Raw genomic sequence first — 15,358 nt, forward strand, 5'->3', positions numbered from 1 at the left:
ATAAATAAATAAATAAAATAAAATATCTGTTAGCGTCTTGTTTTGCACCGCTAGAACATTTTACGCTTCCCTCCCCCAATTCTTCAACCACACCACACAACAAAAACTTAGGTCAGAACCTGAAAAAGATGGCGTCAATATTGGCGGCTCGTCAAGCTCTAAACGTTTTCCGTCTATCAATATCTTCTAGATCTGCTTCTCTTATCCAACGCCGTGGTCTCGCCGGCGCCTCCGATACAATATATATACATATATCTATCTATCTATCTATCTATCTAAATGTCTATTCGTAATATTAAATTATTATTAGAATGATTATTATTGTATATTGTGTTTTGTGCCACTAAGCGAAATGACATCTGTGACGGCGTGACTCGTTTAATTGCAGATCTCCATGGTCTCAAAAAGGTTGACTCCTGGAAAGATCCAAAGAGTCCATCTCCGTCGAAGGAAGAACACGTTAGTTTTCATCTTTAGTTTTATTCTTCTAAACTTTGTGTTCAAGGGTTTGGGTTTCAAATTGATCTTTATTGCATTGCAGATTGATTTTTCTATTCTTATATATATATATATAATATAGTAGAGAAATCAAATGAGAACTTATTTTGTGTGAGAACCCTGAGAACTCCAAAATACACTAAAATTCGAGCAAAAAAAGTGGCTGGCGAGAAAAAACAAGGAATTTGAGCAAAAATGGGGAAATTCGAACAAAAATAAAAGGCGGGCGAACAAAAACTTGAAAGTCGAACAAAAATTGTGAAATTCGAACATAAATGTGTTCTACATATATGAAATCCGAACAAAAAAATGTAGAACACATGATAGTCGAACAAAAAAAAAAGAAATTCGAACAAAAATGTGTTCTACATTTTTGTAATTCGAACAAATTTTTTTTTTTGTTCGTCCGTGTTTCTTTTGCTCGAATTTTGTGTTTTTTGCTCGAATTTCTTGTTTTTTGCCCGCCTGCTACTTTTTTTGCTCGAATTTCAGTGTATTTTTGAGTTTCTAAAGTTCTCACACTAAAAAAGTTCTCACTGGATATATATATGTGTGTGTGTGTAAGTATATGTATATATTTGGGCGAGATCTATGGATAAGGGTACAAGCGGGATAAACAAAATCTCAAACAATTTTTTTTAAAAGAATTATCATTTTAGGGTCTCTTATATGCAAAAATAGAAGAAAACGCAAAAGTTACAAAAAATCATAATCAAATCGTTCAAAAATCGGTGTTGAATGATAATAATCGGAATGATAATTATCATCTGTGATGAATGATAATATTATCATTTATCACGATTATTATCATTCATCACCGGTTTTTAAACGATTTCGAATATTTTTGGCTTATAAAAATATAGATTAGGAGATCATTTTGATGTAGATTTATAAATCTAAAAAAATTGTGATTTTACTTATACCTGGATCTGTTCCTTGTGTGTGTGTGTGTGTGTGTGTGTGTGTGTGTATGTGTATAGTTTTACTGGAGACGGAAGCACTTTTTGGGGGGGAAGTAATTTTTTTTTTCGTTTTTTTGATTTTTTTTTTCAAGCATTAAGATCACATGAAAATATGAATATTCAAAAAAGACACTTTGTGATAAATGTTATTATTTTGACGAGAAAACGCGCGAAGAAATAAATGAAAATATATAAAAAAAGTGCTTCCATATATATATATATATATATATATATATATATATATATATATATATATATATATATATATATATATATATATATATATATATAACTCGCAATAAAATTAATCTTGGACTGTTAACATTCAAAAATGCATCTATTTTGATCAGCTTTTGTTAAATATCAGTTCTTTGTCTTCATATTCTCATTGATTTTGATTGATGAATGTTAACTGTTCTCAAAATTTTAATATTCAAAAGATGAATGTTACCTCAAAGATCAAATTTCCAGAATGTTAACATGGAGTGTTTTGTAATCCTCGTTGTATAAATAGACATAAGAAGCGGACAGTCTATTTGATCTCATTCGCAATACAATTACTGTATTCGTCTAGGGTTTATAATATGTGACGTTTTGTCAGTTTTATTTTCAATTCAAAAGCTTGGTGGCCGAAGTATTTTTCGGCCCTCTTTCTTTGTTTATGCTATCTTTTTAGTTATCTAATTTAACTTGTTTGGTTGATATTTTAGGAGGTTATTTTTATCTGTATCGACACTTCTGAATGGATGTTGCGCTTACGTCGTTCTTTTCAGCTTCAAATTAATTCTGTTCGAGCATATTGCCGAGCTAAACTCAAGGTCTTTTCCTCCTTTACTTTAGTTTAACAACTAATCGTGTACGTGTACGTGTACGTGTTGAGTGTTGAGTGTTGAGTGTTGAGTGTTGAGTACATAGTGTTGAGTACATAGTAGTAATAATGTACAACTATTAAGATTACTGAATAAGATAGTTGTGACTCTTCAGGTTGCTCTTGTTGAATTATCTTTGACTTGTCATGAGAGTGACAAAGCTATTTACGTATGATATTGTTGACCATAGTAATAGGTTATAGTTACACACAGTAATGCTTATAAAACCATGAGAATTTCCATCTTGGACATCTTTTGGTGTCCAAGTGCAAAAATGGGCGGGGCATGTGGGTTCTCGCTAACAACTAAAAGTTGACTCATACATATGTTTTCTCCTTCTATAAATAGTTCTGTTGTACGAAGTGTATATGATTCCGAATCCATGTTACTAAACACTTTTTTGGGGGAAGTAATTTGTTTCTTTTTTTTCAATTTTTTTTTTCAGGCATCAAGATCACATGAAAATATGAACATTTAAAAAAGACACTTTGTGATGAATGTTATTATTTTGGCGGTAAAGCGCTCAAAGAAAAAAAATGAAAACATTCAATGCATTGAATATTTTGATTCTGAGTTTTTTTTAAGGGGTTAGAAATTAGGGTTTAGAAATTAGGGGGTTAGAAATTAGAGTTTTGCTATTAGGGTTTAGAAATTAGGGTTTTGGGTTTAGAAATTAGGGTTTACGGTTTAGAAATTAGGGTTTAGATTGAACGAACGGTTTAGAGTTTAGGGTTTAGGGTTTAGGGACTAAACCCAAAACACTAAACTAAACCCTAAACCCTAAACTCTAAATCGGGCTAAATTTCGAAAAAAACACTTCACACAAGATGAAAACAAAACGATGTAAATAAACTCTAATTAAAACATTACTCGTCATGAATGTTATCATTTATTTCTTCGAGCGATTTGCCGTCAAAATAATAATATTCGTCACAAAGTGTCTTTTTTAATGTTCATATTTTTACCTATGTATGAAAAAAAAAACTCGAAAAAAAAACCAAAATTTAAAAAAAAAAAATTACTTCCCCCTAAAAAAGCGCTTCCCTTGATGATGACCCATAGTATAGATTTAATCATAAGAAAATAATAATATAATAATAATGACGACGACGACGGACGACGACGACTTTAACCCATTCCTTTTGGCTACAAAATTGTACTTTTCTCATGTAACCTCTTCATGATAAACTATATAAAACTTAAATCTTTATTGCCACCTCCATGTACACATGATACTGACACGTGAGCTAGACATGGGCTTATTGCACAACCAGGGATCACCTAGTATTCATATAGCACTCGGATGAAAACGTTCTCATTTTAACATTTTAGTTATAATAATTTTATATTTATTATTAATTATGCTGAGTGATTTGTAACTTGGAAAAAGAATTAAGTGCATATTTGGGAATGAAACACCCAACTTCCTCGATCAATACTAACTTCCTAACACAACCACCATGTTCATCCTTATCTCACTTTTTTCTTTCTCTTGTTTTTTATACCACAACGAGATAAGTATGCAACCTAACCATTTCTATGAATCTAAACATATCCATGTCATCTGAATATTAACCCACTATGTTTTTAAATCCATAAACATATATTCACTCCTTTAACCTTTAATTTCTATTTCTATTACTTAGCCAATCGCCATTATATAGTTGGAAACTACAGAGTTGTTTCAATGCACATGTTGAACCTTTAATTTCTATTACTTGGCCAATGCCTTTCTATGTTTGATTACATGTTCAATATAGAAGAGAGGCCTAATTAATTCCATCCAGATCCATTGATTTACAAGTTTCTGTATCTCTGTCTGTCTGTTCTAGTCTGTTTATATTTTATTATTTGTTTTCTTTTTAATTCAGGTTAACAAACTGTGTTATTGTGTTGTTGACTTATCACTAATTGTCTGAATTGTTTTCTTGCAGTCTAATCCAAAGAATGAAATAGGCTTATTTGTAATGGGTACTACAAAAAAAGTACGGAGACTTGATCCTACTAGTAATCTTCAGGATCTCATGGCTCCTCTTCGATGTTAGCTTCCTACTCTTGTTTTTTATTTTTTTAATGTTGTATCTTTGTAGGGTATGATCATTATTTTATTCACTTTCACCTTGTTTCTCAGGTCCTCAATTTTCAGGTGGTGGTGAGTTGGACATTCTATCTGGGATCAGTTCTTGCCAGGATAAACTTGATCATTATCCAAATAACCCAAAAAGGATCGTGTTCTTTACTGGAGGGTATGTATGTATATACTTTTAGGTTTATGCTTTCAATGTTTCGCCTTTCTACTTTAATCTATTACACTACACTACTGTGTAGCTATGTATGTTATGTTTGCTCTTGCCTGACAGTCCTCCTAGACATTTCAAACTTGAAGTAGCGGAGTTGTGTGGAGGAAGGTTAAAACACTACGGTATAGCTGTTGATGTTGTCAATTTTTTCCTAGACGAACAATTCGCTCTTTCGAAGTTAGCGATTGAGGCATTTGTTGCTTCTGCTAATAATAATAACAACAGCCTCATTAGACACATTCCACCTGATTCTCTTACACTAGTTCGTGACGTCCTATCCAGGTTTTTATCAACAATATATTGCTTTTATACGTATATACGTATATACATATATATGTATATATATACTTTTAATAATACTATACTATCATGCGTGCAGTCTGGTTGAAAGGAAAGTAGGAAACAATGAAGAATTTAAGTTGAAGAATGAAGCTATTGCACATGAGGCATATATGAAGTACGGGATGTGGACAATGGCGCTTCCAGGATATTTTGAAAGGATACTAATGAAAGAGAAGAAAAAGAATTTAAGCTGAAGGAAGAATGAAGCTACTGGCATATATGAAGCACGGGTTGTGGAGCTTGTTTTGGAAATTTTGATTTTGGTTTTGGTCTGTTTGGTGTATGATTTTGTCTTATACTCCCTCCGTAGCATAATTATCGTGATGTTTAACTTTTTGTTGGATTTAAAATATATTAATGGATGGTCTAATTTACCCTTAATTAAATAGTTATGTTATTTAAATGAAGTTTTATTGAGTAATTAAAATATTAGTTGGTCATTGAATATTATATTTTCCTTAATATAATGGGTTTAATTAGAACATCAATGACTTACTTTATTGTTAATTGGAGCAAGGGATAGTTTTTAATTGTTAACAAAATAGTAAGCTAGACAGATTTTTTTGTGGCAGATGATCATTTACTCTCTTTGTTACCAAATAATTTTGTTCTGTTTTTTTTATTGGCGATTGAGACATTTGTTGCTTCTGCTAATAATAATAAAGCTGATTCTCTTGCACCAGTTCGTGACGTCCTATCCAGGTTTTTATAAACATATATTAACTCAAAACTCAAAACCCTAAACTCTGAACTGTTCGTGTTAAAAATTCAATCTAAATTCTAAATCTAAACCCTAAATTTAAACCCTAAATCCTAAATTTCTAAACCCTAATATCTAAATCCTATCCTATAAACCCTAATATCTAAACCTTAATATCTAAAACCTCAACATACGCTCGAAAAACACGATAATTGTTATATATTAATTCTTCGAGCGTTTTTCCCCCAAAGTAAAAACATTTATCACAAAGTGTCTATTAAATGTTCATATTTTCATCCAATCTATAATGTTCGTGAACAAAGTTTTTCAAAAAACGAAACAAATTTTTTTTTTGCTTCCCCCAGATTGGTTAATATATATATATATATATATATATATATATATATATATATATATATATATATATATATATATATATATATATATATATATGCAAGATCAATGGGGAAGTAACCAATCGGGGGGAAGCAATTTTTTTTCTTCGTTTTTTTGGAATTTTTTCCGGCATCAAGATTACACGAAAATATGAACATTTAGAAAAGACACTTCGTGATGAATGTTATTATTTAGGCGGGAAAACGATCGACAAAAATAACATTCAAGATAATATTGTTCGTGAACAATGTGAACGTTTTTTTTCTCCATGTTTTGTGAAGTAAAATTTAGCCCGATTTAGAGTTTAGGGTTTAGGGTTTAGGGTTTGGTGTTTTGGGTTTATTCCATAAACCCAAAACACCAAACCCTAAACCCTAAACCCTAAACCCTAAACTCTAAACCGTTCATGTTAAAAACTCAATCTAAATCCTAAATCTAAACCCTAAATGTAACGACCCTAATCTTACAAAGCTCTAATTATTGATTTAAAAAGAAACTTAAAATACAAATGGGCGTTAATCTTATTCAAAGTCAAACCAAAGTCAAAGCTAAAGAAAACGGACGTTAAACCAAAATTACTAAGCTTTACAAAATTCTAAGACAAAGGTACTAAGTCCTCTTCAACTCTACACTCTTCTCTCGATCCCAAAGCCCACTGATCACCTGTCGTATAAGAAAGAAAAACGGAATACGACTGAGCCAAAGCCCAGTGAACGGATATAACAAACGCATAATATAGTATGACATGCAAAGACGTTTTACAAAAAAGAACTTATTTTCAATAAACATATTTCAAAGCAAACTTATTTTGAAAGAAAATTACGAATTAGTAAAGTTCTACAATACAAAATCTGTCAAACTTATATTAACACAAGCTTATTTTAAAAATAGACACTTACTTTCAAAACGAACTCTTTTTTTTCAAAAAAGTACGAATAGGTATAAATCCACAATACCAAAGATGTCATTATATCAAAGTATAGTACATAACACAAATTTCATAAAATAATGCACTAAGAGTCAAAACAAATAACTTACAAAGTATCAAAATGAAATCATAGGGTAATTACTCCACTAATCATTCATATCAGTGATGTTTCGTATGACACTACGATAAACATTCACCGTCAAAACAAAATACCTAGGATCGATCCATACGCCTTCTATCAAAATACAAATAACAAAGAGCTCGTACCACCACCGGGTAATAAAAAGGAGACGCCGTAGATATAAACAAATACACCGCTACGGTCGATGCCACATTATCGGTGTCACAATAATGCGCTCATGGGACCTCCATGAATAGGTTACTCTTAGGCACATTTTAAGAAACCGTTTTAATTAACTTATGTTTACAAAATACTGAATACTTTTAAAGTAAATATAAATAATGAACTCTAAAATATGTCTAATAAGAACTAATATAGTGAACCAAATTATTTTACGTTTGATGAAATACTTAAAATGTTTAATAACATGATATGTCATTTTCTTTTAAAATCTCGTGTCAACCCAACCATTCGGTTTAACTTTTGCTACTAGTCATTTACATACTTTTAGAGCCCTTATTGAATAACACAACTTATACATAACTTAACGGGACATGTAAAGCCACATAGAATGAGGGACACTCGTTACGAATCACCGTACCACTCGCCACACTCACACACGTTCTTTACCGGGCTGTTTCGGACATTTTTGGGGCTATTTACGGACTGTTTCAGAACTGAAAATACAACAGCTTCGGGACTGATTTGGGCTGATTTTCGGGCTGTTTTTGTTGGGTTTTTTCGAGACACGGTTTTAACACAATTTCTAGAGACCAATTTATTATGATTCCTCATCTATCAAACATAATTAGCAACCTCGTTAGTACATCAAAAATGAGGAAAATCATAACATTAATTATAGATTAACAAACATAACGAATAATCAAATGAGCATGTCATACCAACGATTTTTATACACAATTCGAAACAAAGTTTTGAGAGGAAAGATTTTACCGAAATGATCCTAGAACCACCTAGAATATCCGTACCTTATGTCGAATAACGGACTTTCAAACTCCAAAGAATCACCAAAAGGATGCGATAACCGAACGAATCTAACAAATACAAAAGTATAAGCACAAAATCTATTCAAATAGGGTATAAATATCACTTTATTTTATAATATTATTATATGATATTCATGTCTTTAATCATATTATCATAAAATTATACGTTTAATTCAAACTCCATATTTTTCTTTGTATTTTGATTTGAAAATGTGTGAATGCTAAACAAAGTTATGACATAATTTTATGTGGTTTTAGTTCAGATTTTTAAAGGTTATAAAATGATAGTTTAATCTTGAGAATGTTGAACAAAAGATAAAAACATTACCTTAATACTTGGACATCAAAAACAACATTCCTTTTCCACCAAAATAGATCAAACACTTAGCAAATTAGGATGTAGAATAGTGCAGAATTTTTATGAGAGAAAGAGAGAAAAACATAAGAACTTCATTTGCAAAGTATGGTGAAAAGTTTGATATTATAGGATCATTAGTTTAGAGATAATGGTGATTAATTGTAAGTGATTAATTTATTAAGTAATACTTATTAGTAGGTTATAATCAAATGGTATTCAAAGGTTTCTTGATGAATCTAGACTTGTTAATATGCAAGGTTAAATGATACATTGTATCTAGTTAATTAAAGTTTTAAGCTTATGACTAAAAGAATATAATGAGAAAAGTTTTAGACTTAAAACTATATGACTTTCAAATTAATTAATCATGTGACAAAATAATTAATATTTAACTTACTTAAACTTTATTAATTAAACAAGCTTAGGATAAAATTATTTATATCAAACTTAAGATAAAATGTAAGCTTACTTATAAATTATTTTCCATATCAAAACATATATCTTAAATGTTATTAAAGCTATAGTCTAAAATTCTATGGGGTATTACAATTCTACCCACTTAAAAAAAATTTCGTCCTCGAAATTGAAAGAAGTTACGAATATGAAACAAGTACACGCATTATCAAACAAAGGATGGTTTTAATACAGTTTAGATTAATTAATATGAATTTGTACTTTGTTTCTTTTATAACTTACGGGTATTAGTTACTACAAATCTATTATTAATAGTTATATATGAAACGTCACATTCTTCATACATAGTTAACTTATATATCGATTACAATCTTAATTACTTTTAATACTCAAACAACAAATTTAATGATAAACATAATCTTACTATTAACGCGTCTTATATACATAAACAAATTACATATCTAGATCCTATGAGTGTTATGTATTAATCCAAGTAGGGTAAATGTAGCATATAATATTTCATATCAATATTCCATGATTTTCATAAGTTCATACATAACAACTTAATCACGATCGCGCCAGCCGGACTTGATAATGATTAATTTGTACATGTATGTTCCTATCGTTATCACTTCATACCATAATTTTTTTTTTTTACATATGTAACTAACTTTATCTTTTAGCAAAGTTGGTAATCATTATCAAATCAAATATATATTATGTAGGTTTAAGCTATAATTATTAATTTCATTTTTATACAATTCTTGTCTTCAAACAAATTAACGTGTAAAGATACGATGACAAATAAATTAAACACATAAATTCAAAACATACAAATCAAACGTATGCATATAATATCAAATTAATGATAGTTATATTTACTTCTAAAAGTGACTATTTGCTTATAATTATTTTTTTTTATTTCTTTTTATTACAATAATTGCATTTACCCTTTAAATACATGAGATAAAATTTTAAATAAAATTCTAATTATTTTAACATATTACTCTTATAATATATTAGTAATTATGTGAAAGTTAATAGCATGCTTATAACTATATCTCACTAATTTTATTTATTCTTATTATTCAATTCTCTAAACAAATTAACGTGTAACGGATGCGAAGAGCTAAAGACGAAAAAATTCAAACACATAAAACTAAAACATGCACTCAAAATGTATGTATATAATATCAAATTAATCATAACTAATTAATCATGAGTGTGTTTACTCCTCAATGTTACTAGTTTCCTATCATTAATTTATTGTGCTTATTTTCTTTATTTCAATGATACATTTACTATCAAAATACATGAGATAAAACATATAATACATTTTAACCATTTAACATATTATACATATAATAATGTTAGTAATAACATGAGAATAAATATCATGTTATCATCCTCATATTATTATTTTCTTTCTCTATATGTATAGTTGTAATAAAAGTGACCTCTTCTTTTAGCACTTGCTCATATATTCTTATATTTAAATTACATGTCCACTTGTTAAGCGAATTATATATACTTAGAATATATCAATATTTATGTATATGTATAAACAAATAATTAGACATAAACTTTTGTTATGGTGTATTGAATATAAATACGTTAATCAAGTCTAAACATATATATTCTTATAAGTAATATAACAAAGATAACACTATCCATGAGCATAAAAATAAGGTCCTTATAAGTACATATTTTATAGAACATGTTTTTTTTTTCTTCGTATAATTTTCAAGACTTATTAACATTTTTGTATATTATATAACATAGCTTAATAAACACTTAAAACACACGGAAGCTAACTAAACACATACTAAATCACATATCGCTTAATAGAGAATGAAAATTCGGAGAATAAAAGATTTAAAAACGGATCAAAAGAAGGATGACAAGATGCGGAAAATTCAAATATGATAGGATGAACTAAGGAAATATGATAGAGTAATACAGTGATAACGAATCCTAAATCTTGATCTACCCAATCCTCACAGATCAATCTTAAGATAATCTACAGTTTCGAACCTAAGCTCTGATACCATTCTGTAACGACCCTAATCTTACAAAGCTCTAATTATTGATTTAAAAAGAAACTTAAAATACAAATGGGCGTTAATCTTATTCAAAGTCAAACCAAAGTCAAAGCTAAAGAAAACGGACGTTAAACCAAAATTACTAAGCTTTACAAAATTCTAAGACAAAGGTACTAAGTCCTCTTCAACTCTACACTCTTCTCTCGATCCCAAAGCCCACTGATCACCTGTCGTATAAGAAAGAAAAACGGAATACGACTGAGCCAAAGCCCAGTGAACGGATATAACAAACGCATAATATAGTATGACATGCAAAGACGTTTTACAAAAAAGAACTTATTTTCAATAAACATATTTCAAAGCAAACTTATTTTGAAAGAAAATTACGAATTAGTAAAGTTCTACAATACAAAATCTGTCAAACTTATATTAACACAAGCTTATTTTAAAAATAGACACTTACTTTCAAAACGAACTCTTTTTTTTCAAAAAAGTACGAATAGGTATAAATCCACAATACCAAAGATGTCATTATATCAAAGTATAGTACATAACACAAATTTCATAAAATAATGCACTAAGAGTCAAAACAAATAACTTACAAAGTATCAAAATGAAATCATAGGGTAATTACTCCACTAATCATTCATATCAGTGACGTTTCGTATGACACTACGATAAACATTCACCGTCAAAACAAAATACCTAGGATCGATCCATACGCCTTCTATCAAAATACAAATAACAAAGAGCTCGTACCACCACCGGGTAATAAAAAGGAGACGCCGTAGATATAAACAAATACACCGCTACGGTCGATGCCACATTATCGGTGTCACAATAATGCGCTCATGGGACCTCCATGAATAGGTTACTCTTAGGCACATTTTAAGAAACCGTTTTAATTAACTTATGTTTACAAAATACTGAATACTTTTAAAGTAAATATAAATAATGAACTCTAAAATATGTCTAATAAGAACTAATATAGTGAACCAAATTATTTTACGTTTGATGAAATACTTAAAATGTTTAATAACATGATATGTCATTTTCTTTTAAAATCTCGTGTCAACCCAACCATTCGGTTTAACTTTTGCTACTAGTCATTTTGTAACATCCCGCCTTACCACGACCACAATATTGTCCGCTTTGCCCGTAGGCGCACGGATTTTTCTTGGTGACCACACGAGGTCTTCCCAGGAGGTCGCCCATCCTAGTACTACTCCCGCTCGAGCACGCTTAACTGCAGAGTTCTGACGGGATCTGCTGTGCTTGTAGCCCCAAAACGCGTTGTGTCTGGTAAGGATGGAATTTACCTTATAAGGGACTCACACTTTCTTATTTAAGCCGATGTGGGACGGGGTTGTTACAAACTCCCCCACTTAGAATCCTGACGTCCTCGTCAGGCCGAAACAAATTGATACACAGGATCTATACCTCAGGAGATGCATGAGCCGAGTGCCCGTCACACCCCGAGAGGCTAGTGCTCTGATACCATCTGTAACATCCCGCCTTACCACGACCACAATATTGTTCGCTTTGCCCGTAGGCGCACGGATTTTTCTTGGTGACCACACGAGGTCTTCCCAGGAGGTCGCCCATCCTAGTACTACTCCCGCTCGAGCACGCTTAACTGCAGAGTTCTGACGGGATCTGCTGTGCTTGTAGCCCCAAAACGCGTTGTGTCTGGTAAGGATGGAATTTACCTTATAAGGGACTCACACTTTCTTATTTAAGCCGATGTGGGACGGGGTTGTTACACTAAATCTAAACCCTAAACCCTAAATTTCTAAACCCTAATATCTAAACCCTATAAACCCTAATATCTAAAACCTCAACATACGCTCGAAAAACACGATAATTGTTATACATTACTTCTTCGAGCGTTTTCCCGCCAAAATATAAACATTTATCACAAAGTGTCTTTATTAAATATTCATATTTTCATCCAATATATAATGTTCGTGAACAAAGTTTTTTCAAAAAACAAAAAAAAATAATAAGATTTTGCTCCCCCCGCTTCCCCCCGAATGGTTACTTCCATCTTGATCCTACCACTATATATATATATATATATATATATATATATATATATATATATATATATATATATATATATATATATATATATATATATATATATATATATATATATATATATATATATATATATATATATATATATGGGCAAGATCAATGGGGAAGTAACCAATCGGGAGGAAGCGGGGGGAAGCAAATTTTTTTTTTTCGATTTTTTGGAAAAAATTTTTTAGGCATCAAGATCACACGAAAATATGAACATTTAAAAAAGACCTTTCGTGATGAATGTTATTATTTAGGCGGGAAAACGATCGACAAAAATAACATTCAAGATAATATTGATCGTGAAGAATGTTAACGTTTTTTTCATGGTTTGTGAAGTACTTTTTGTCAAAATTTAGCCCGATTTAGAGTTTAGGGTTTACCCTAAACCCAAAATCCAAAACCCTAAACCGTTCGTGTTAAAAAACTCAATCTAAATCCTTAATCTAAACCCTAAATCTAAACCCTAAACTATAAATTTTCTAAACCCTAATATCTAAACCCTAATATCTAAAACCTCAAAATACGTTCGAAAACACGATAATTGTTATATATTAATTCTTTGAGCGTTTTCCCTCCAAAATAAAAACATTTATCACAAAGTGTCTTTATTAAATGTTCATATTTTCATCCAATCTATAATGTTCGTGAACAAAGTTTTTTTTTAAAAAAAAATAAAAAATATTGCTTCCCCCGTTTCCCCCCAATTGGTTACTTCCCCCTTGATCCTACCACGTTCACGGACCTCTAACCGAACCACTGCCCGAATGGATGTGTTCCCGGGTACCGTCGATCGGTTTCGGATTTCCGCCCGAACGTGTGTGTTACGTGCAAATGATGAGGGTCGTTGAAATAAATGATCTACTGATGCCAAAAAATCGCCGTTCAAAAAAAAAAAAAGATATATTTACACAATCGGAGATTTGGGAAACATGGGAACTAGAGAAATACAACTGGAGTAGCGAAAGCGAAGCACAATATTGTTCATTTTTTTTTTTAAAATGCTTTTATTATTCGCTAGGACCTGCGTGCCTTTTTTAAAATATCCTATATTGTTCGTTACGCCATAAGGGTCTTTTTTTTTTTCTACCTATTTCTAGGTACCAGGACCAGCCCTGCAATAAAACTATTCATATATGTATCATAGTCTCAAAACTTTTTTGATCCTTTTGTTTCCAGGTGACTAAGCCCTACACTGAATTCTTTAGTGATTATAACCTTACATCCGTATGAGGCTGCACATGAGGGATTGGGTCCAGATCACATGGATGCTGATGCACTGGGTTATGATCTTCCCATGAAAGCTGATCAAGCTCCACCAGATGATTATGGAGATGATGTTGGAGGAGCAGATGATGGTGGCATGGTTGAATGATAACCAAACTATAAATTTATACAAATGGTTTGCTTAATGCGTTCCTGTATTTTTTTTATCTGCTATATTAATTAACTACAATTACCAACTCTCTTTTGTTCTATGTGATTTAGTTAATTCAAGAAACAAGACCATAAACCATATGCACAGCACGTGTGGTACATTATATCATCAAAATTGTTGTGTATAATTCTCAAATACAAAGAATGTAAACATGGTGGTATTACTATCTACTGGATCTAAAAGCCTTATCCTGAGTTATAAACATCAGAACGAAAAATATCATTTGTTTGTGTTTGGATACTATTTAGATATGAAACTTAAACAAATAACAAACGTGAACTGTGATATGGCAACAAAACTCAGGACGTTTATTAAAGAGTTATGTGATTCAAAACAAGTACAGGTATTTAAGCATTTAACAACATTTAAAACTGAAAACATGAGCATGCCCTACTGTAGTCAAAGATATTACCATATGTGCACAAATCATATTAGACTCGCTATGGAACTCTCGCTCATGAACAACAGAATCCAGATTATCACCTTCATGATCAACAACTGAGCAGTCTACCGTACCACCATCAACAGGATTAAACTGATGTGAACGATGGTAAGTCGGTTCAGTATCTATCGAGTAGCCTTTGGTGCCATCAGAACTCAACTCCAACAGCTTTGCTCTAGACCTAACTGAATCATGTGGTGCCACCGGATGAGTAACCGTCTGATTTTGATCTGAACCGGAAGACGGAGGAGACTCTTCCGCCTCTGGAAACTTAATCGTCTTATTTCTGGTTGAATTCGAAACCCTAGGTGAAGGCACAGGCTCTTTCGGAAAATCAAATGTATAATTTCCAATTATTTCCGTCAGATTACCAGGTAAATTTGACAACGAAGCACCTGTCACCGATACATTCGCCGGTGACGATGAGGTCTATACTCTAAAATACCTTCTAAACCG

At 31.3% G+C, this 15,358-nt stretch overlaps 1 protein-coding gene across 1 annotated transcript; it reads left to right on the forward strand.

Moving 5' to 3' along the window:
* The first annotated feature begins 64 nt into the window (after positions 1 to 64).
* Positions 65 to 14,663, forward strand: LOC139885774 (26S proteasome non-ATPase regulatory subunit 4 homolog). Its single transcript, XM_071869530.1, has 6 exons — positions 65 to 233; positions 388 to 459; positions 2,171 to 2,278; positions 4,264 to 4,369; positions 4,461 to 4,575; positions 14,202 to 14,663. Exons 1-6 carry the CDS (start codon positions 129 to 131, stop codon positions 14,203 to 14,205), a joined length of 510 nt encoding a protein of 169 aa, XP_071725631.1. The 5' UTR covers positions 65 to 128; the 3' UTR covers positions 14,206 to 14,663.
* The last annotated feature ends 695 nt before the right edge of the window (positions 14,664 to 15,358 follow it).

Source organism: Rutidosis leptorrhynchoides, chromosome 1 (assembly GCF_046630445.1).
Source record: "Rutidosis leptorrhynchoides isolate AG116_Rl617_1_P2 chromosome 1, CSIRO_AGI_Rlap_v1, whole genome shotgun sequence".
NCBI lineage: Eukaryota > Viridiplantae > Streptophyta > Magnoliopsida > Asterales > Asteraceae > Rutidosis > Rutidosis leptorrhynchoides.